This window comes from Jatropha curcas, chromosome 4 (assembly GCF_041381405.1).
Source record: "Jatropha curcas cultivar XTBG-Jc1 chromosome 4, XTBG_Jcur_1.0, whole genome shotgun sequence".
Classification (NCBI taxonomy): Eukaryota; Viridiplantae; Streptophyta; class Magnoliopsida; order Malpighiales; family Euphorbiaceae; genus Jatropha; species Jatropha curcas.
Window position 1 is genome coordinate 31,874,437 of NC_143154.1, and position 22,430 is coordinate 31,896,866.

General features: G+C 35.0%; 4 protein-coding genes across 5 annotated transcripts; 3 read left to right on the forward strand and 1 right to left on the reverse strand.

Annotated features, from left to right (window-relative positions):
- Positions 1–125: 125 nt before the first annotated feature.
- Positions 126–4,463, reverse strand: LOC105645629 (glutamine-dependent NAD(+) synthetase). Its single transcript, XM_012231277.4, has 14 exons — positions 4,222–4,463; positions 3,926–4,128; positions 3,509–3,814; positions 3,193–3,419; positions 3,015–3,118; positions 2,774–2,908; positions 2,524–2,692; positions 1,887–2,022; positions 1,526–1,664; positions 1,230–1,406; positions 996–1,127; positions 817–912; positions 601–735; positions 126–498 (listed from the first exon to the last, which is right to left on the reverse strand). Exons 2-14 carry the CDS (start codon positions 4,117–4,119, stop codon positions 319–321), a joined length of 2,130 nt encoding a protein of 709 aa, XP_012086667.1. The 5' UTR covers positions 4,120–4,128; positions 4,222–4,463; the 3' UTR covers positions 126–318.
- Positions 4,464–5,700: 1,237 nt separating this feature from the next.
- Positions 5,701–12,830, forward strand: ABCF3 (general control non-repressible 3). Its single transcript, XM_012231276.3, has 18 exons — positions 5,701–6,010; positions 6,461–6,673; positions 6,948–7,137; positions 7,303–7,511; positions 7,606–7,764; positions 8,108–8,236; positions 8,319–8,420; positions 8,519–8,665; positions 9,244–9,306; positions 9,412–9,458; positions 9,590–9,649; positions 9,937–10,019; positions 10,208–10,302; positions 10,602–10,688; positions 11,312–11,399; positions 11,679–11,764; positions 12,164–12,226; positions 12,328–12,830. The coding sequence occupies exons 1-18, from the start codon at positions 5,807–5,809 to the stop codon at positions 12,448–12,450; spliced, it is 2,148 nt and encodes a 715-aa protein (XP_012086666.1). The 5' UTR covers positions 5,701–5,806; the 3' UTR covers positions 12,451–12,830.
- Positions 12,831–13,450: 620 nt separating this feature from the next.
- On the forward strand, positions 13,451–14,160 carry LOC149497246 (uncharacterized). Its single transcript, XM_089720074.1, has one exon. The coding sequence runs from the start codon at positions 13,621–13,623 to the stop codon at positions 13,882–13,884; it is 264 nt and encodes an 87-aa protein (XP_089576200.1). The 5' UTR covers positions 13,451–13,620; the 3' UTR covers positions 13,885–14,160.
- A 4,226-nt stretch (positions 14,161–18,386) lies between these two features.
- Positions 18,387–22,430, forward strand: TRE1 (trehalase 1). Of its 2 annotated transcripts, none has more exons than XM_020684005.3 (11): positions 18,387–19,267; positions 19,334–19,453; positions 20,167–20,282; positions 20,370–20,470; positions 20,577–20,686; positions 20,782–20,854; positions 20,942–21,109; positions 21,203–21,284; positions 21,449–21,548; positions 21,652–21,865; positions 22,019–22,430. In XM_020684005.3, exons 1-11 carry the CDS (start codon positions 18,669–18,671, stop codon positions 22,103–22,105), a joined length of 1,770 nt encoding a protein of 589 aa, XP_020539664.1. In that variant the 5' UTR covers positions 18,387–18,668; the 3' UTR covers positions 22,106–22,430. The 2 variants fall into 2 exon arrangements, with proteins under 2 accessions (XP_020539664.1, XP_012086663.1); XM_012231273.4 differs by having other exon boundaries at positions 18,396–19,267; positions 22,022–22,430.

The following is a 22,430-nucleotide window of genomic DNA, read 5'->3' on the forward strand; positions in this document are numbered from 1 at the left end:
ATTTATTGAAAATTCGATCTATCTATATATTAAGTCAGAAATTAAAAAAAAAAAAATACGAAAGTATTTTTGGCTATTCATTAAAAAAAATGAAAATTATTTCTTTCCCTAAAAACATGAATATATGGTGTTAAAAATATAAAAAATAGATAAACGTGTTGTTGATCGTTAATCACCAACAATTATTATAATTTTAATACTAAATAATCAGGAGTACAGGATAATGTTAACATTTGTTTTTTGTAATTCAAAATATAAATTAAGATAAAGACTTATATTTATTTTTTATAATAAAGGCCGGTTTTAGAATTTGCTTTATTAGCCTGAAGCTACCGGAATTTCCCTGTCACTTGGTTCTGTAATAATAATAATATCGTTATCAATTTTATTACTATCCAACTCCGAAGCAAGTTCATCAATCTTTTGAAATTGACGGAACCATCTTGTATTGTACAGAAACTGGCGAAGATCGCTTCTGTTATCGTCAGGTGCGTAACTCTGCATGAAGTTTTTACAGTAATAGTGAGTTTCTTGAGTCCTAACATTGATGTAATAATCTTAGATACTTGGTTGGAAGTTGGATACTTGACAGTTAAATACCTCAGCTTGATACGAAGGTGTCAGAACAGTCATTTTGTGTCGATTAATGGAATAATAGTTGAAGAAGTTTTTCACTTTATCAGCTACTTCTGATGGATTTAATCCTGAAGTTGAACCCCATTTGTGGCAAAGATTCTGTAACAATCAATTTTCAATGTACCCAGTTAGATGCTGAATTTCATAAGCCTTTCATTAATCTAGGAGACATGATCACACCTGAAACATTGACACTGGTCCACATCGGAAAGTTTTTCGCCATTTTCCGAGAACTGAGAGTTCTTCAGATGTCATGACAATTTCCTTCGCATCGAGCTGTTTTTATGTAGAATGTAGTTTTTATGCCCAGAAATAAAGAATATATTGACAATTAAGATCACACCAAAAATTATACTCACATTTTGGCTAGCTGCTTCAACTTTTGCCAAGGAGGAGTAACCAAGGTTGGTGGCAGCCCATCGGAGAAAAGCCTGAATGTCCTTCTTGTTAAAGCTACCAATTGGATTTATATCTCCAGAGCTACAACCATACTGCAAAAGCAAATAAAATTGACCCATCGGAACTCAGAAAAGAGAATTTCTGTCCTAGGACAAAAACCTGTTAGTAAGATACGAATACTGTTAGTAGCTTGCCTTTGTCAGCTGGCCACTCAATTGTTCATCTACACTAGAGCTACTCAGAACGAGAAAAAACCCTGACTTGTTATGCACCCAAGGCAAGAGTGAGGCTAAAGTTGATGCTAGTGTCATTCTTGTTCGAGCTTGAATGTTCTTCAACCCTCGATTCTCAGCATCAGAACCTCCATCTACCTGTAAAATAAAAGCATAAGATTGACAAAATTATGATAATTCAATTAGTCAGATGAGTAAAACACTTTGCAAATACTTTATAATCATTTGCTAGGTGATAGTAGTACCACATTTTTTACCTTATTCCTCGGTTTCTTGCCAGTAACTGTTTGAAAGACTGATAGAAGTGCAGAAACAACACTGTCTACTGAAACATCAAGATGTCTCGAGCCAATATCATCTGCCATAGCCTTTGCTTGTTGTTTCATGGCTTCTGAACTGCAAAAAATTCACTCTATAAACCGTTTGGTATTGTTCTCTTTGGTTTTTGTTTTTCAAATTTGAAGAAAGAAGGATTATTTAAATTTTTATTTGCTGTATTGTTTGGCGTCTTAAAATTGAAAAACAGGTTGCCAATTTCCAAGAAACAGACTTCTGGTTTAAAAACATAAAATCCAAAAACCAAAAACATAAATGATACCAAACGCCAAGCTAGCCAACCTGTTCTCAGACTCCATAAATACAGTGTAAAATATGCGCTTTGCGAATTCTTTGCTGTCTGTAGGAAATTGCTCATCAGTATAACATCCAATTCTTATTGCATCAGCTTTGACTTGCTCGTCTCCATTTGCAATCTCTGCAAGCTAACAATCATAAGCTTTAGGGGCAATTCTTTTTTTTTCCTTGGTCCATAAGATGGGAGAAAGCTTTTCTTTGTCACTACGACATATATATATCTGAAAACTCCTGTACATGTCACTGCCAACCTTAAATCATAAATTCAGAAGTTCAGCTCAATAGAACTAATTGCATAGTCATCTCCAAATTTCTATGACCCATCAATTAAATGTGACAGTAAAAGTTGGAGTGCTAGATTCCTTTCTTCTTTTCCTTTTTCTCCTTAAGCAAACGAAAAAATAATCCTTGGCAGACAGTCATCATGCCTGCCACTAATAAAGAGCAGCATGATAAAAAGGATATATTCCATTCGAGCATCCCAAAAGATGGATTGTTCGTAGATAAAGCACCATATAGACTTATAAATTACAAAAGCTGAGAGTTGATTGAGATTGAAACTAAAAAGCATAAAGTATTAGATTAGATCAATAACTCATTGAACGAACTTCATATAGCTGACCTTTCACAACAAGCTGACACATTGAGCCAACTATAGCAGCCACAGCAGAACTATTTACAGCACCAGAAAGTGGAAGCAAAAACCCAGAAGCTTCACTTCTCCTTAAGTAGTCCCATAGCCAGCAAGCAGGGCCCGAAGCTATTTCCTCCTCAGGAGAGCAAGGAGTCATCTATGGATGATAATGATCATGCCAATTTAGCAAACTTGGATAATAAACTCAGTCCTAAACTAGTTGGAATTTGCAACGAACCTTAATAGGATTCGAAATGGGCATTTTCAGGTTAAAAGTTTGACATAGCTTGTATGGTACTGCAAGCGAAGGTATTCTGGTTTTACCACTTGGTTCCTCTAGAAAACTGCTTGAAGATCCTCTTTTAGCAGCAACCTGCCAATAAGGAAAAAGAAAAGTTGATGTAACTATAACGGAAACTAAGAAATGTCATTAACAAGATGTTCAACTCATATAAAGATAGTAGTAAATATTAGCATACCGCATCCAAATCTACTTGGGCAAGCACAACCTCAACATCCTTGAGAGAAAATTGTGAGCCTAAAGCCACCACTTCTCCATTTACAACAACACAAGAACATCCATCTGCAACAAAAAAAAAAATTAATTACCAACCACAAGATTTCACACTTCCAACCAAAAGAAAGTGTTTTCTGTACCATAATACAGGCGACCACCATCACATCCTCGATGATTGCTGTACATGTAAACTCCTCCAAGGCTACGAGTAACACCTATCAAAGCGCGAAGACGGAAACCAATTGCCTTTCTTAGTTGATGAGGACTTCCACTTGCATTCAAGAAAACTTCAACTCCATTTTGTCCAAGATCATCATGAGGAGGGAAACGGGAGAAAAGCTCTTTGCAAACTTCGGCAGCAACAGCTCTAATAAGGAATATAGAACAAGAAGAAAAAAGACCATTTATATGTGCATCGAATCAGAAAAAAAAAACAAACATTGTTTAGTTCCTTACGCGTCTAGAAATTGAATGTATCCATAACCAAAAGGTGCTGATTTCTGTGCTGTAGCCTCTGAAATTTCACTTGGGAGCTGAAAATCTAATAGTTGATCTTTTTGTGGCCATGGCTTGAAATATCTAAACTCCATGAAACTGTCACCATTTGCAAGCCTCATTTTTGGGCGTATCATTATAATCTTTCTGTTCATACATAAAACTTGGCAATTGTAACGTTCTGATCCCTTTATAATTGGCATTCCTATGCTGCATAATATTCCATCTGTCCAATCCCCAACGAGAATTTCTTTCAAGCTCTCCCATCTGCCATGTTTTTGCATAATCTTCAGTATCAAACTCAATAAATTTTTTTAATGGACGTTGTCGGAAAAATTTATATTAAAAACAGAAGTAATTAAGACAGAAGAAACTTACGCATGAGTGACAGTATCAAGTTCCAAGAAATGATCTTCGCAGCCATAGCCAGTGACTTCAAGCTCAGGGCCAAGTCTAACTACTGCACCAGCTTGTTTAGCCTTAACTATGGATTCTTTAATGTTCTTTAAATTGTAATCAAAATCCATTGCCCACTGGTTCAAGTTACAGGTTGCTACTTTCAACAATCTCATCTTCAAATCCTTCAAAATGCATATAACTGATCAATGACGATAATTATATACACAGAGAAAAATCTGTAACGAAGAAAAAAACAAGATAGAACTATCTCTTACTCTTATGTAGTACTCTTAAATGACACAAGCTTTGAATGTGATTGTGGAGACAGAGAGATATGTAGGCCTAAACCAAGAACAGAAGCAACTTTGCCCTTACACTGGAACTGCAATGTCTTGTTCTCTTCTCTTTTTCTAGCCGTCAGGACCACATATTCCATAGAAAATCAAATTATTTACCTGACATGGAAGCATAAATAGTAAAGCAACCAAGAAATGGAAGCAGGGTTAGTCTAATATCAAAACCAAGAAATAGAAAAAAGAAGGAAAAATAAAATAAAATAAAGAAGTTGTCAGCTCGTGAATCACACCCACGTTTTTTATTGGATTAATGTTCTACTAAAAAAAAAAAAGCTAATGTTCTTGATCTATTTTTCCTTTAAATTTTCTTTAAAAAACCAAAAATTAATATTCTGAACTAAAAAGTTTAAAACTAAAGTTAAAACGTAACTTGCTTGCTTGCTTGATTGTTTTAATCTCAAAATAGCTTGATACTGCATGTAAAGTTTTATGATTTTGTTTTTTTTTTTCTTTTTTTGAAAAAGTTCCAAATTAACAAATTCTAAATAAAATTGCGAAAATGTATGCTTAAACTTTTCCCAGACGTTTATGCAATAATAATTACAATGGCAAATGGATATATTTCTTTCTAATCATATATTATTAATCTAATAATATAAAATCAATTAACATTTATTGTTCAAAAATGTCTCCTGTCTTTTACTCACATGGATTGCTTTTAATATGTTTGTTTATGGCTTCCATAAATAGTTTACGAGCTTCGAGATCTGTGCAGCATGTGTTCATTTATATCCAATCAAAAATCAGAATTTGTTGCTTTTACATTATTTTTAATCAAATTCCTACCCACTTTTAGGATGGAATTGAAATATATCCACAAGTTTTATTTTGCTTTTAGGGTACAATTAGACCAAAAACTAAATTAAAGTTTAATTTAAATTAGGTTGATATGTTCAATTTAAGATGAAATTATAGAAATTTTATTACCTACATGCCGTGTATGAATGGTCACATATACCAAATCAATTAAAATTTTTTTTTTTAATTTCTCATTTTTTTTCTCAATGTATAATCAGCAATACTTTCGTTTGAACCAACGCTCGACATATGTAGGTCTTTTCTAAAATTGTAATGGCTTGAAAAAATAGAGTGGAATTGATGATTAGGCACTTAATATTTATATATTGGATAAAGCAACAAATTCTTAGGTTTGGTAGACAAATAATAATATTATAAAATAATATTGGACTAAACTCGGGAGAATTTCATATTCTCGATAGATTGGGCCGAGATCCAGGAATTAAATTCGTTGATCTGCATTCACAAACCCCAATAGCAGGATGGTTGCTAAGCCCGTTAAGTTGTGAGGTGTCCAGTGTGGGACCGTAAAACCCCGGCTTCCAAACATTCCCGATATCTGGATATACGCTGTCGTTTAGGCCTCTCCTTTTTGCTCTTCTACAGCGAACGACCTCCGTAGCTCTCTCAATTGAGTTCTCTGTGGTTGTATCTAAAAAAACCTTGCCAGTAGTACCATTTTCTTCTTTGTTTCGAGAATTTGGCCATGACCGAAGTGGCCAGCTCAGTTGTGCACGAGGTGCTCGGCCCTCGAGTCCAGGATGTGGATCAGCCAATTGTCGACTACATCATCAACGTTCTAGCTGATGAGGACTTCGATTTCGGTGAGGAAGGCGAAGGTGCTTTTGAAGCTCTTGGTGAACTCCTCGTCGGCGCCGGATGCGTCTCCGACTTTGAAGAGTGCCGTCTGGTAAAATTACTTGCGTCTGCAATTCTATTTACTATGTTGTGAGAATGGCGATTTAAGTTTCTTTGGTACTGGATAGCACATAGCTTGTGCTTCTTGTTCGTTTGCTTATTAAAAATTTAAGCTGTCTGTTTGTTTCACGTTAGCTAAGCTAAGTAACTAAGGTCGTTTCCTCTTTCTGTATTTGCTAGCTAAGAAATGTGGAGAGAAATGAAAGCTATGGCATTTTGAGATTAAAACTGCTGTTTATAATCGGAATTCAGTACTTAGTTTTTATCTTGTGGTAGGAAGTTGGGTTTCAAACTTATCTTGTTATAATGTTATGCATAAACATATTTCACTGACAGGAGGCCTTAGTTTTACTTTTAAATGGGTGTACGATTGTAATTTGTGCTGGTGATTGTCACGCTAACTCCATTTCCCTTTTTTTACCATTCATGGTATTTGTAATAGGTTTGCGGTAAGCTATCTGAAAAATTTGGGAAGCATGGATTGGTAAAAGCAAAACCAACAGTGCGGAGCCTTACAGCACCTATAAGAATGAATGATGGAATGGATGAGGAGGTCCCAAAGAAGAAGCCTGAGGTTATGGAAGGTCCTGTGCTGTCCGAGCGTGACCGTGCAAAGATAGAGAGGAGAAAGAGAAAGGAGGAGCGCCAAAGAGAGGTAAGCTTTTGCCTTCTCCTGTACTCTTTCACATGACCATCCCCCATCTATTATGTCAATGCTTTTATACTGGGATGTGATTCTAACCTTAGGCTGTTTAACATCATATTTGGTTGTGTTGTAATATGATTCCTTGATATTTTGTTAAAATATTGAATCAGGTTGATAATTCATTGAGCTTGGTCGCCATTAATTTGCAATTTATGATCCTGCAATTTTGCATTCATTTACGTTTTTTTCTTTTCTTCATTTGTAATTCTTTCAAATTAAACAGGCACAATATCAAGTGCATCTAGCAGAAATGGAAGCAGTTAAAGCTGGAATGCCCGTTGTTTGTGTGAATCATGATCAAGGTACTGGACCAGCTGTCAAGGACATTCATATGGAGAACTTCAATATATCTGTGGGTGGTCGTGATCTCATTGTAGACGGTTCAGTCACACTTTCTTTTGGAAGGCATTATGGTTAGTTTTCTATTATTTGCCACATGAGATATTCTGCCCTGGTTCCAAAAGCAGGAAAAGTAGAAAGAAAATGAAGAATTAGAAATATGAGGAGATAAGATATTTGTTAAAATAAAGTTCCTCTTGGCTGTCAATGATTTTTTTTTTGCAACATTTTGCTTGCAGGCCTTGTTGGTAGAAATGGAACTGGGAAAACAACTTTCCTCAGGCATATGGCTTTGCATGCCATTGATGGTATTCCTTCAAACTGCCAAATCTTACATGTTGAACAAGAAGTGGTAGGTGATGATACTTCAGCCTTGCAATGTGTTCTGAACTCTGATATCGAGAGAACTCAGCTTTTGGAAGAAGAAGCTCATTTACTTGCACAACAAGTATGTTTATACCTTTTACTGTGAAGAATATTATGTTTAAAATTTCTTTATTGCACCTTGTAGCCTTGCTAACATATTGATGATTTTCTTTAAGAGAGATTTGGATTTTGAGGGAGAGAAAGGAAGTAGCAAACTGGATCAAAATGGGGAAATGGACAAGGATGCTGTCTCACGAAGGCTTGAGGAAATATATAAAAGGCTTGAGTTCATTGATGCATATTCTGCTGAAGCACGTGCTGCTTCCATTCTTGCGGTCAGTTCTCTACTCTTTCTTTATTCAGTAATGATGCCCAGTTGACTTAGACCTCAAAATAAATATTTGGTCGAAAAAAAAAAAAAATTAGAAACAGTAAAAAATGAGGTCTAGCCAAGGTTTTGGGTAGCTGATGATGAAAAAGTTTCCTGAGGAAGCAAGAAGAGTTCTTTTATGGATCACTTGACCAAATTAGCAGCTCTAGTACCGGAAGCCTTTATCTGTCTCAGATTGACTTCGGTTCAATATAACCTGTCATTTGGGATCAGAACGTATATGGATAGAACTTATAGCTTGGTCTTGAAAAACAAGTAATTTCTCATCATTCCTTGAATATGTGCAGGGCCTCAGTTTCACTCCAGAAATGCAGAAGAAGGCAACCAAAGCTTTTTCTGGAGGATGGCGTATGAGAATAGCCCTTGCTCGTGCCCTGTTTATCGAACCTGATTTGTTACTACTCGATGAACCTACGGTGCAGAATCTATTTATGTGCTTGTCAAGATATTTGTTTCATTTAGTATGGGTTGGTTTACAGGTTTTTAATTTTTCTGCAGAACCATCTTGATCTTCATGCTGTTCTATGGCTAGAATCTTACCTTGTGAAGTGGCCAAAAACATTCATAGTTGTTTCTCATGCTAGAGAATTTTTGAACACGGTAATATTCACATGCTACTTAATTAGGTATTAGAAAAATCGTAGGTCATCAGGACATTCTCTGCCTTCTATTTGTGTAACGTCAGTTTTGTTTCTCAGGTGGTTACAGATATTCTCCATTTACATGGGCAAAAGTTGACTGCTTACAAGGGTGATTATGATACATTTGAGAGGACACGGGAGGAGCAAATTAAGAACCAACAGAAAGCATTTGAGGCAAATGAAAAAGCAAGATCCCATATGCAGGTCTGCTTTTTGTACATGCAATGATGTGTATTATGTAATATTTCATTTGTTGTTTTGATGGCGGCAATTTTTTTTTTGCCTTTGCAACATTTATTTCTAAACTCAGAGCAAGCACATCTTATTTCATGAAGTCCATTTTGCATAATTTTTTTCATGAAGCTTTGCACAATTGCATAACTTGTTTTATATGAAGCTTTGCATTAGGTTTCTAACTTTTCCACATTGATTATGCTTTCTCTCTTTTCCATTTTGGTTATGTAATGCGACTGTAGGTGGGCATTCCGTATTTTTTAGTTTGTATTTATATCATACCCAGTCATTATTTATCAGGTCCTAATAATACAGTGATGTTGATATCAGACTCCTCATGCCGTACCAGACATAATGTTGATGATTTGTTGTTTTATGGTTACCAACTTTAATTTGTTTTCCCCTCTTTCCCCACATTTAATTTTAGTGCTTTTGACTTTGTTATGCATAAAGAATTTGAAAATTGATGTGCAATATATAATTAAGTCAACATTTCGAATTATGAGTACTGTGTTTAACTTGCAAATATATATTTTTTCTTCTTGCAGTCCTTTATCGACAAGTTTCGTTATAATGCAAAGAGAGCATCTCTTGTCCAGTCAAGAATTAAGGTGATTATTTTCATTTGATAGATGACCTTGACTTGAAAATTTAAAACCTTTTGCTGCTTATTTTGCTTGATAAATCTGTGCTTATTCTTTCCATGGACTCTTCAGGCACTGGAGCGAATGGGTCATGTAGATGAAATTGTCAATGACCCAGAGTATGCATTGCTCTTCTTAATGACTCCATTTGAGTCACTCGGATTCTTGATTTCACATGAATTTGCATCTAATTTCCTCTCTTAGCTCTACTTAGAAATCTTTTTCTTTTCTCTGTTTCTTTGGTGCCCAGCTACAAATTCGAGTTTCCAACTCCAGATGATAGACCAGGTCCCCCAATAATAAGTTTCAGGTTTGATCTGCAGCTCATGTAGCAGAATTTGAATTTTATTTTATATGCTATTTTCAGTATTCTTTTAGTAAAGATGAAGCACCTGGCTTGCAATTTATTTTCATTCCTTCAACTTCAAGTCCTACTTTTTCATGTTTCATTGTTTTTGGAGTGACGGGCATTTGTTTTATTATTTATGTCAATTTGAAATTTAGAAATGCTAGTTCTACTCCCTCTTAACAGCACTGTCTTTGACTACAGTGAAAAGCTCAATTGATATTCTTGATGTTCGTTATATGTAAATGCAGCGATGCATCATTTGGTTATCCTGGAGGACCCATATTATTTAAGAACCTGAATTTTGGGATAGATCTGGATAGCCGCATTGCAAGTAAGCATGCTTTTCTATATGGATATTCTGTTTTTTCTGCATGTACGTTAGATATGTTTTCATATATTGTTGGATTTGCATCATCAGCATTAAGGTCTTCAATATATAAGGATTAGAGGAATTAATTCATTAATATATATACTAGACATGTGTCAAATTTCTGATATTTTTCTTCCTGATTTATTCAGTGGTTGGGCCAAATGGCATTGGTAAATCAACCATACTTAAACTAATAGCAGGAGAACTACAACCAAGCTCTGGCACTGTCTTCCGTTCAGCAAAGGTGTTACCTTTTCCATGATTCTGCTTATTGGATAACAATTTGCAATTAATGCTAATACAATTCTCTTACATCTAGAAGAGTTGTTTGTCTAGATTATATCTCAATTACAAAAAATGTTTCTTTCCTAAAGGGAAAACTAAAAATTGAAAACCAGAAAGCTGCTTGTTTACTCAGTTTGGTAATTGGATATTTTCGAAACTAATTTTTTTGCTCGCTTTGTTTTCTAACTTTCTAATGAATAATATTGTCTAGTTACAAATGACATTACCAAACTTAAGGTTTGCTTATCCATTTTGCAGGTTCGCATTGCTGTGTTTAGTCAGCACCATGTTGACGGGCTTGACCTGTCCTCTAATCCTCTTTTATATATGATGCGCTGCTTCCCAGTGAGTTCTTACTTTGTCCAATTACATTTTCAATTCTGATTTTTCTCTGACATGTTTTCTCAAATTTCATCTGACTTCATGATTTGGTCATTGTTGAGGATAGTGAGATATGTATTCTTTGAGTTCTGAAGTGAATAATGTATGGACATAATCAGGTTTAAATGTTTATGCTTGTTTAAATCCAGCGTATTTAGTTTGGAATGCAAGATGAGAGCTTTCTGACTGATGTACAGAATTTCCAATCATTGTTTTTAGATGGAGGAAATATATAATGCAATAGATTGTCTAGGGTCCAATAGAAGGAAAAATGAAGCTGTACTGGGAGAATTTTTGTTCAATGCCTTCATTCTGAATCCGTGTCTGCAATGGTTCATATCATATGACCACCCTTGTTATGCTGGTCTTGAGTGGGGTTCAGACAACCCTTTGTTAAAGTGGCTGTAACTTTTTGGTTGTCAGGTTGAGATTGCCCAATACTTGTACTAGCCCATCGGGAATACCTTTCTTTAGCTCTCTAGGGTGGATTTTGGTCCTTTCAAACATCTCCAACTCCTTAATGAAACAACTCTTTTTATATTCTTCTCATTCTTCCAAGTCTCTTATTTGATGATTCTTCCTTCTAGGGAGTACCTGAACAAAAGCTCCGAGCTCACTTGGGTTCTTTTGGTGTGACCGGAAATCTGGCACTCCAACCGATGTACACATTATCTGGTATATATCTTCACATCTTCCTGCATTATCTATTTTGTAGAATGAATATCTAGGCTGGTCCTCTAGAACTGAGGTTCAACTTAACACTCAACAAGGTTCGCTTATTAATTGGCTTTGTAACTCGAGTTAAAAGCTTGCATGATGTATATGCAAACCAGATTTTATTTAAGTGTGCTGATTCGGAGAGCCAGTCTTAGTTATGACTTTTTAGTGCTCTCACAAAAGAAATTGTCTCAGACATTTTTTGTTGTATATGTTTGTAATTACTCTGTACCTTAGGTGGTCAGAAAAGCAGGGTTGCATTTGCAAAGATAACTTTCAAGAAACCACACATAATATTGCTTGATGAGCCATCCAATCATCTTGTAAGTCATTTCCTTCTCTTTGCTTCTCTTTTCCATTTACTTATTTATTTTTGGTTTATATTGAACCCTGATGAGGTGCTTTTCTTGGGGAAAGACAGCTGATTCTATGTTGAGTTTGAAATTTGCTGTTCTAAACACCATTTGATGTTCATTTTCTTCATGCTCAAAGTATAGAAAGGGATGTATATGAATATGATGATTCTCAAGGAAGAGCCCATTTTATTTAAACCAAATTGCATCATTACATTCATTCAAATGCTTAATTACTTAACATGGTCCTGAATTAAAGTTTATTGATATTATGCCAAATAAAGATTGATTTTTCTTTTGGTAATGCCGTATGAACATAACAACATCATTTCAATTGCTTTTTGACGTGTATATACATGTTCAATGTAGGATTTGGACGCAGTGGAGGCACTAATCCAAGGTCTTGTCTTGTTCCAAGGAGGGATTCTCATGGTATGATGCCTGTTATTTTGAATTATTCTTATTTTCTGATTCAGCTTCTCAAAAACAAATGACTTAATCAAGCAAGCAATTGCTGGCATCCTCACTTCCAGGTTAGTCACGACGAGCATCTAATATCCGGAAGCGTAGAGGAGCTATGGGTGGTATCAGAAGGAAAGATTGCACCTTTCCATGGGACATTCCAGGATTATAAGAAGATACTCCAGTCAGCTTAAGCATACTCCTGCAATATGACAAGCAATTGCGATCCCAACAGTTTTTTACAGAAGGATGAGTGCCAAACTGGTCATTTGGCAAATACCACAATATAATTATAGTTGTGTTTTACTTGAATGGAAAAGAAGCTTATTAAGTTGCTTTGTTAAATAGTATCATGAAGCTGAAGTATCCCCGATTTTGTTGTCAACTTATGGGGAGGTATACGCAATCTTCAAATTACACTTTTTTTTCTTTATTATTTTTTTGAATTGAAGGTTTGAAATTTGATCACAATTGATTTGCTTATCGATTAGATTCGTGAATGAATTAGAATGTATTAACAAAAATTTAAAATATTTCTTTATCCAAAATATTAAATGTTATTAGCATTTTTCAATATTTAATGTATTTAATTAAGAAAATGAATCATTAGAGATTATTATGTTGGAAAATCCAGTGCAAGAAATGAAATTTATTATTTGTTAAGCATTCAGTTAATTGTCATGTATTACTGGTCCACGACCAACTACTGATAGCGATTTCTGGACAGCAAAGGAAGCAATTGGGGAAACAATTGGTGGGTCAATGATGTAATTACAAGGTATTCCTTGTTTACAGATATATATTTTTCTCTCTATTAATTTGTAAGTACTAAAAATATAGAACTCTTGTATTCTAAGCATTTTAGTAATTTTAATTTAACTAACAAAAAGTAAATTTTTTGTGGGAATTATTTTTAATATAGATTTTCTTTAACGGAAAATAATCCATATTTGCTACTTTTTTTTAAGAAATATTAGCATATGGACAAAGAAGTTATCTCTTGGATTTGCCTTTTGTCCAACGAAAATCCATCCGACGTTGTCTCTTAACCAAACTCAACCTCGGACCAGTCAACTATTTAAATAAAATTATTATAAAAAAAAGGTGAAAATAATAGTATAATGTAGATTAATATTAATATATAATTAACCGTGATTAAAGCAGGGATTAATGTAATTAAGCCCAAAACAAAACTCCATTCCATTTTATGTTTTACATTCATCCACCGCGCATTTTGACTCTGCATTTCGAACCCCTCTCTTTCTATCTTCTTTTTTCTTTCTTTCGCTCAATTTCTCTCAAATTACCTATTTCATTTTGATATTCGTTCCAATAATTGTCAGGCTACCTTTCATATCATAACGATGGATAACAACAACAACCCCGACACCAATGCCAACGCCAATGCCATCGTATCGATGGATAACCTGAACCAGGTCGCCACCTGGGTTAGCACCACCGTCATCTCCGCCTTCTTTTCGTCTCTGGAGCGTTTTTCCTGCGTCAATATCGCTACCTTTGATCCCGACGAGGATGATTTTGAAGATGAGGAGAAGGACCGCCCTCTCGCTCTCACCAACAACCCCCACCAAAGCGAAGACGACGACGTCGCCAACCTTCCAGTTTGATTACCCGATGATAAATTTCATTGGTAATTTTAGTATCGCATGCCTGCATATCCCCTCTCCAAAACCCCCCGATCCCCCAAGTTTTAAATTTTATCTTCTGTTTGTGGATTTTATGGGTTTTATACATACAAACCGTAATTCTGTGATTATATGATGATTTTCAATCTTATCAATGTCGAATTCGTATCTGTTATGTGAGGGCTTAATGCTTCTTGATACAGCTATTTTTATGTTGATATGTTTTAATGCAGCTATTTTTATATTGATATGTTTTAATGAATTTATTTTTTATTTTTTATATCTTTTGAAGTGCCTATTCTTCGAGAAGTTGAATGCTTTTAAATTTTGAGGTTTTAATTATCGAATTATAGGGAATGATCAAGGTGGGGTAAGGCTGACGGTTTTTAGCCCATGGCATCAATCATCTTGTTGTCCTGTTTCCTTTTCTTGTATCTGGTTATTTAAACTATGTCTAAAACCTTTTCACAAATGGAACTGCATTGAATGTTGTCTGAAATATAGGTCGAGGTGTTGCAGAACTGTTGACCCCTCGTTCTTGATGTAAGCTGATGATGTTTGAAATGGAAGGGCACAAAAATCTTTTGTCGTCATTCACATGAAGTATCATAAAATCTAACTGGAAAGAGTTGTGTGAGTATGTGTCTAGCATGTGTTTTTTGTTCTTGTGGACATGGCAGTTGTGCCAGCAATGAAGAGCATGAGGCAGCAGGACCATCCTAGTGCTCATATGTTCACACAATTATTGTCCAATAGAATGTAGAATAATATAAAGGATAAAGAAATGTAGCTTAATTGATCTGTTTTTCCAAGATGATGTAGCAAGTGTTAAATTCTGTTGATGTAAGTTTGCCTGCTTGTGATTTCTTATTTTTAAGATTAACATAAATGGGTTTAGAGGTATAGAGTTGAGTCTCTGTAACGGCAGTCAAAGAAACTTTTGCTGTCTGTCTTGGAAGCTTTCAGCAATTTCTGGCTTTTAAAAGTCCATCAAACCTTGTAATTGACTTATCACAGCCTTCTATTTATATTATTTCAATAAAGCAAGTTTGACCATTTTAAATGCTACCTTGGCTGTCAATTAGGTCAGGCTACCGTTCTTGATGGGGAGAGAGGACCAATAAAACAATGTTTTTCCATTAGAAAATTGTGTTGTGATCTCCTGTTTTAGGGTCATCATCGAATGTTTTTGGATCAAACTCCTCGTATGTGTGATTAGCTTTATGAAAAAGGGAAAGATTGTAGTGTACAAGTAGCCTGAAGCTAAGTCATGGACAATACGAAGTAGTCAATGATTATGAATAAAATGGACCTGGGTTATCCCAAACATGGAGTAGTTCTTGCAATTATCTTGCATTTCACTTGATCCTGAATGAGAGAGGGAGATGATATAGGAACATCTCTATATCTGCTTAGCTGATATTTACCATTTGTTTTTGTCTCATTTGAGCGCTTTTTTTTTATTAGAAAAAAAATCCACTTCCTTTTCGTTTTCCATTCTAGTTTCAAGTTATTTTTATTATTTATCAAAAGTAGCATCTACGTTGCACATGGACATGATTGCATTATGTTGGCACAGCATTATTCTTCTGAAAATTCCCAGAGAAATAAATTTCCAAGAAAATATGTCTACTATTTATGAAGTGAAATAAAATAGGTGTAGCTTGATGGTGCTAATGTCACTTGCATCTTGAAGGAGTATTCTGTTGCCTTCATTTAAAATCTCACTGTAAGAACTCCTACACTAAACACATTCGTATCACCTCTTCTCTCTACCCAATTTATGGACATTAGATTCCTAGTATATAGCTTATAAAAGTTCTACATACATGATGCATATAGTATTCTTGTGTAGATTGCCAGTCCGGCAATGTTCAACTTACCTGCATTACTCATCTTTATTCTCCTTCCAGCAGAGCAGCATTGTGATGCAGCGTCTGATTATATACAACCTTGCTTTTGCCCCCTTCAAACCCTTGTTCTTAGACTGAACTTCGGTTTGCCTCTTGGGAGAAGAAATAGCTTTCTCTCTCTTGGGAACAGACAATTCCATGGAGTTGATCGTTTCTCAAGTTCTTCTGCCCTTTTTCTGCAACAATCTCTTTTGCAATTGTTTCACTCTTTATAAAGATTTTCATTTTCTTTTTCCTTTGAGAATCTTCTGTAGCGGTTACTAGAGTTCATTTCAGTTCTATTTTGAAGTAAATAATTGGAGAAAGTGGCAATGACCTGAGTTACTGACTGGTTATTAAGCCTTTTCGGTCAACCACAGAGCTGGTTTTCTGTCATATGCTTTCCAGGTTTAACATCCAGGTTTTCAGGACAGCTGTCTCGTGTAATTAACCAAATCAGTATTGTGCTTCCAGGATTTATTGCCTAAAAGACAAATGAATCACTTGGCGTTTGTAGCCAATAGGCATATCCAGTAGCATGGTTTTAAGTCTTTATGCAGCTTTTTTCATTAACTTGGTAATTTAATTTAATATTTTGGATACTCAGAAGCATAATTACCTTGGCTGAGGTAGGTTTAGCCTTTTTCCTTATCATTTTTCAGATGAAGCGTGTTTTTATTTAGATGCTCAAGCTTTAAGGTTATACAATTTTGTCCTCACATAGGGCAGCAAGAACAGTAGCTAAGTCTTATATGTGACAAATTTCAATACCTATAGCTTACATTGCCAACTGTCCTGAATCCTGTTAGAGCTTTGGTATTAGCAGTGCCAAGAAAGGCATGTTTCTGGGTAAGGGAACGTTTCCGCTGATTTCCTGGAGCCAACATTTCTCGAGTTTTGATAGATTAATCCCACGCCTCGCTGGTCTGACTGCACCTTATGTGTTCAATTTTTCTTTGAAAAAAGTTTTAAAAAGAATTGCAATTTAATTTTTAAAATTGGAGCCTTCCATGATGAATTTCAATTTTATTTATTTGGTTCCTAACAAGGTTTGAAATTATGCTTGAAAGATTTTAATTTCAAATAATAATATGTTCGAAATTCAGGATTAGAACTGTGAATGAATCAAACTGAATTATCTTTCTTCGGCTTGATTACAGTTGGATGAAGATATATTTAAATTCAAACGCATTTGAATTTGAAAAACTAAGTTTATCGAGCAGTGTTTAAACCAGTTTTTTCTTTTCAGGTTGATTTACAGAGAAACTGAAAATAACAAAATCATAATAATAGTAATCAACTAATCGTCGTACATTGGGATAATCACATGTTAGTCATGTAATGATCCCATGGAATAAACGAATGTTCAAACTTCTCAGGGCTCACTTGTTTTCTTTTCAAACAAACAAATAACTAGAAGTTAAAAAGACGAAGGGAGAGTGCCTGCCTCCGCCTGGGCCGGGCTACAGGGCCTAGGGCTGCTGCTCCTCTCTGACTAATCTTAGAATAAAACAGACATCTTTGACGTCAAAGATTGAAAAGTTAGGGTTAGGGTTAGGAATTCTGGTTTTTCCTCTTCTTTTACTATCTCTCTCTCTTTGTTTTTTTAGAAAATTTCATAGATTTCTTGATTGAAGTTCAATATCGACAAATAGCTCCAATGATGATTACACAGAAGATTTCATATTTCGTTCCAATTTCTGAAGATCTGGTGTATATATGTTGATCTGCTTTTTTTTTTTTTTTTAACTCTGAGGAGCTTCAATTTGTCATCTTTCCTCTTCTCTCCGCCTGTTTTCTTCAATTAAATACTAAATTTTTTCCTTTGGTTTCATTTATTTAGTCCTCTTCCATTTTTAAACTGATCGAACTTGCTGTTTTAGGCGCAGAATGAGCTTCAGCCCTTTTTTTTCTGTTCATTTTCCAATTTCTTAATTTAAAAATTACTTAATTTAAAGGTTTAGATAAGTTTGGCTAAAACTAATATTGCTAATTTGTAAAAAAGCTAGTTTATTATTTTACTTTTGTATAATTTCTCATCATTGTATTCCAAAATCTTTAGACATAAAGTTAAATATTTGTATCCAATAATTGAATTCAATTATTAATAATACTATAATAAGTTCAGTGTAAATTTTGATTTTTCTAATAATTAATAATTCCGAATAATAAATTCATTGTATTGAGAAAAAGATTTTCAGTTTCCAATAAATATAAATTTTAAGTTATAAATTTTTTTAGTACTACTTTTTTTCTATTCATATTCACTAAGAAAAGATAATTTTAAAATTCTTATTAATTATTGAATTAAAAAAAGAAAAAAAAAAGAAATTGAAAGGTTTTATTATTAGAAATAATATTAATAATATTATTAATTATTTAGATTTTTTTAAACGGTTAATAATTATTTGGTTATATATTCATAGATGGATCATAACATGAGACCTTATGTAAAGTCACAGCAATCATACAAAATTAGATAGTCCTTTTTTCTGAAAAAAAAAAAAAGATATAAATAAAATGCAAATGATGTCTTGTCCCAATAGTATGACCATGTGTTAGATTCTAAATTCGAAAGAAACCCACGAAACAGACGAATATTTTATATATTCCTTTTGCGGAAATATATATATCTTATGTACAGAATATGTATAGAACATGAGATTTCGTATGTATGGTAGCCTTGAAATTAGATTCCTTCCTTCGCTTGGCATTGTTCCGGCGGCCAAGAAAGTTCAAACTTTTATCTAGCAAACAAAAACTCCAGCTAAAACCATAAAAATCCAATTGCCGGCCTCTTTCTTGAAATTCTCATCCATTTGTATTCAATCATGGCTCCATTAATCAGACCTCCACTGCAACTCCTTTTCAACAATGGCAAACTCTCAATCTCAAAAGCTTGATCTTGTTTTTATATTAGTGTTTTCTTTGTTATTCTTGCCCACCATGACTACTTTAGAATCTTTGTCCCCTTGCAATAACATAGGCCCTGTAATTCCCACCACACCCTTGATTACATTTCTTGAACGTGTTCAAGAAACTGCACTTGACACTTTTGGAAAGAAAGGTTTTGATCCAAAACTGTATGTCGATTTGTCCTTAAAGTTCAATCTTTCAACGACCGAGAAGGCATTTGATGGGCTTCCAAGGAATGAAAATGGGAATGTTTTGGTTAAGGACTTGGAGGAGTTTATAGCAACATATTTTGAGGATGAGGGGGACGATTTGGTGTACTATGATCCACCGGATTTTGTGCCTGAGCCAGACGGATTCTTGCCTGAGGTAGAGAACTTGGAGGTGAGGGAATGGGCTTTAAAGGTTCATTCTTTGTGGAAGAATTTAAGTAGAAAAATCTCAGGTGAAGTCCTCAAACAGCCTGAATTACATACTTTGCTTCCTTTGCCGGAGCCGATGATTGTGCCGGGCTCACGTTTTCGAGAGGTGTATTACTGGGATTCCTATTGGGTGATCAGGTTAGTGTTAGCTTGTCAATGTTACTTGTGGAAATGAAAGTTCTAATATGAATAAGTCTCTTGCAGGGGTTTGCTGGCAAGTAAAATGTATGAGACTGCAAAATCAATTGTGACTAACCTCATTTCCCTTGTAAATAAATATGGCTTTGCTCTTAACGGAGGAAGGGCCTATTACACCAACAGAAGGTAATATTTCGTACAGTTTCTTAATTATTGGTATTTTTTTTCCCTCTTTCCTAGAAAAGAATTTTCTGATGTGTACTATATGTCTATATCTATTAGCTCTGACAACACTTTGTTATTTTTCCATTTTGAATTCTATAGCTTTTCTCGTTGCTAGCTTGCACAATATCTGAACTTTGCTCTTAAATATTGATGTTTGTCCTGTTTTTCTCTGCTATATTCAATTGAACCAAGTCCTAGCATATTTCATGTTTTGTCATTGATTAATTATAGCACAATGCAGCCAATTGTGTAAATAATGGTCTGTAGGAAGTAAGAATGAGTCTTGCCCTTCACATGAAGGTTCCTCTACTATAGCTTGGAGGTCAAAGCTTGTAATATGATCTGTCTCAATGCTGAAACATTAGGCTTTTGCAACTATTTGCGTGGATATATACTTTCTGTTAATTGGATATACATGCTTTTGAAATGTGCAAGAACACTCTATTGCAGAGTTTTGAAGGAATTCCTTTATTGTTGGTATAATTCCATTTTGTGTCCAAACTTGTTAGTCACTTTACCAATAAAAGGAGCTTCTTCATGTGCATATGATTCTCATATTTGGGGACTAGCATAGCTAGTTACTAGTTTCCCCTTTGTTTGATTTCAATCATGTCAGAAAACAATGCTGAGCAGAATCAATGCATGTAATGTAAGCTTGGGGCACTTTTTTGCAGCGAACCTCCTCTCCTGAGTGCAATGGTGTATGAGATATATAACAGAACTGGTGATATGGAATTGGCAAAAGCGGCACTGCCTGCATTGCTCAAGGAACATGAATTTTGGAATTCTGGTATTGTGTGTGTGATATTGCATTTCTTTTTGCTTGCTGTCTTCGCTTTGTTTTGAACTTTGTAATTGATACATTTTCTTGTTGTAGAGATGCATAAGGTCACCATCCAGGATGCTCAAGGCAGCAATCACATCTTAAGTCGGTATTATGCAAAGTGGAACAAACCTAGGCCTGAATCTTCAACCATAGTGTGTTCTTTCCTCCAGCTTGGCTACCTTAGCATGTTGTTCCACATCATACACTGTATGGTTTTCCATCTTGAATTTATACTTACCGACTCATTTCCACTTCTAGGACAAGCAATTTGCTTCCAAGTTATTGAATGTCTCTGAGAAACAGCAATTTTATCGAGAAGTGGCTTCAACTGCTGAATCTGGATGGGATTTCAGTACAAGATGGATGAGGTATTATGTGGTGTGGCTAAAAGGAAGCTGTTAAAATAATTACTCTACCAAACTGGTAGAAATGGACGATATTTATAAGGGTTTTGTTGTTGTAGGAATCCTTCAGAGTTCACAACATTGGCTACAACATCAGTCTTACCTGTTGATTTAAATGTATTTATACTTAAGGTGTAACTCGGTATCCTCCATTAGAATGCTTGAGATGAGTTAACTTCTGCGCTTAATGTGACGAGAAGAATTCATCTGTTTATCCAGATGGAACTAGACATCGCCTTCTTGGCAAAAGAAACTGGAGAGGAAAGCCTTGCAGAGAATTTCTTGGAGGCTTCTCAAGCAAGAAAGAGGGCAATCAACTCCATTTTCTGGAATGAAAAGATGGGGCAGTGGCTTGATTACTGGCTCACTGGTAGCACCACATGCCAGGTGATGTAGCCTTAGTGCTGCTAAACCATACGTCACAGTTTTGGCATTTTTTTCCATTTCCTTTCACTAATTTCTTTGATTTATTATGTTCAGGAAACATGGAAAGCTTCTAACCAGAATCAGAATGCATTTGCTTCAAATTTTTCCCCTTTGTGGATTAATCTGTTCAATTCAGGTAAGTAACTCATAGTATCCATTTTGAGACCGTGTATTAAGCAGAGTGGATTGAAATAATGCCCTGCTTTTTATAAGGAGTTCCAAAAGATAATCTCAAGCTTTAATCGAACAGTTGTAGTTAGATGAATACTTATAATGACTCTGTTTTGATCATATATGAAGATACTACTTTGGTGAAGACTATCATGAGAAGTCTTCAAAGTTCAGGCCTGCTATGTGCTGCTGGAATTGCTACTTCTTTAAAAAATTCAGGACAACAATGGTACATAATATGTTCAACAGTTACTTGTGCTTCATGTACATTTTATAGGTAACAAAAGTTATAATTGATATAGTCTGTGAATGGATGGAAATTGTATCAACAGGGACTTTCCAAACGGTTGGGCTCCGCTTCAACACATGATAGTTGAAGGCCTGGTAAGATCTGAATCACAAGAAGCAAGATCATTAGCAGAAGAAATAGCTAAGAGATGGATCAGAACCAACTATATTGGATACAAGAAAACAGGTGTAATGCATGAAAAGTACAATGTAGAAAAGTGCGGAGAATTTGGAGGAGGTGGTGAATATGTACCTCAGGTATTCACATAAGCCTAATTGTGGAAGAATATATACTAATACCTGCATCTATTAATTCTTGTGAAGCATTTGCTGCTAATATTTTCCAATCCCAGAACAAATAACTTACCTGTGTCTTCCTACTAACTTGTTAATGCTTTTGGCCATAAAAAGCAGACTGGTTTTGGTTGGTCAAATGGAGTTGTGTTGGCATTTCTGGAGGAGTTTGGATGGCCTCAAGATCAGAGAATAGATTGCTGATTGGCCAGGAAATTGAGAGTATATATATATCAAGGAATGACTTTAACAGTAACAGAATTGTGTCAAATTCTCAGAAAGTACATTCCTTTGCTTGTGAGTTCTTGTTCTATTTTTTTTAATTCATTGGAAGCTTTTATGGGCCGAAATAACAATGTGGTCGAAAGGACTCGAACTTGAGACTCCAACTCCTCACATACGTGAGAAAACCAGACCACCAACTGATCGGCAAGTTCTTGTTCTATTTGCATTGGATCTATATATATATATATATCCTTTCAACTCTGATAGATGTGGAATTGGGATAAAAAGGATAGAAATTAATTAA

Bases quoted from the DNA above. Each gene is read 5' to 3' on its own strand.
- LOC149497246 (XM_089720074.1), top strand. From the start codon at position 13,621: ATGGATAACAACAACAACCCCGACACCAATGCCAACGCCAATGCCATC.
- TRE1 (XM_020684005.3), top strand. From the start codon at position 18,669: ATGGCAAACTCTCAATCTCAAAAGCTTGATCTTGTTTTTATATTAGTG. The intron at 20,471-20,576 runs GTGTGTTCTTTC...TTCCACTTCTAG, and splicing joins GGCCTGAATCTTCAACCATA to GACAAGCAATTTGCTTCCAA. The intron at 21,866-22,018 runs GTATTCACATAA...GGCCATAAAAAG, and splicing joins GTGGTGAATATGTACCTCAG to CAGACTGGTTTTGGTTGGTC.
- LOC105645629 (XM_012231277.4), bottom strand. From the start codon at position 4,119: ATGAGATTGTTGAAAGTAGCAACCTGTAACTTGAACCAGTGGGCAATG. The intron at 1,407-1,525 runs GTAAAAAATGTG...TTTATTTTACAG, and splicing joins GCAAGAAACCGAGGAATAAG to GTAGATGGAGGTTCTGATGC. The intron at 1,128-1,229 runs GCAAGCTACTAA...TTGCTTTTGCAG, and splicing joins TGAGTGGCCAGCTGACAAAG to TATGGTTGTAGCTCTGGAGA.
- ABCF3 (XM_012231276.3), top strand. From the start codon at position 5,807: ATGACCGAAGTGGCCAGCTCAGTTGTGCACGAGGTGCTCGGCCCTCGA. The intron at 9,307-9,411 runs GTGATTATTTTC...TGGACTCTTCAG, and splicing joins TTGTCCAGTCAAGAATTAAG to GCACTGGAGCGAATGGGTCA. The intron at 12,227-12,327 runs GTATGATGCCTG...CCTCACTTCCAG, and splicing joins TCCAAGGAGGGATTCTCATG to GTTAGTCACGACGAGCATCT.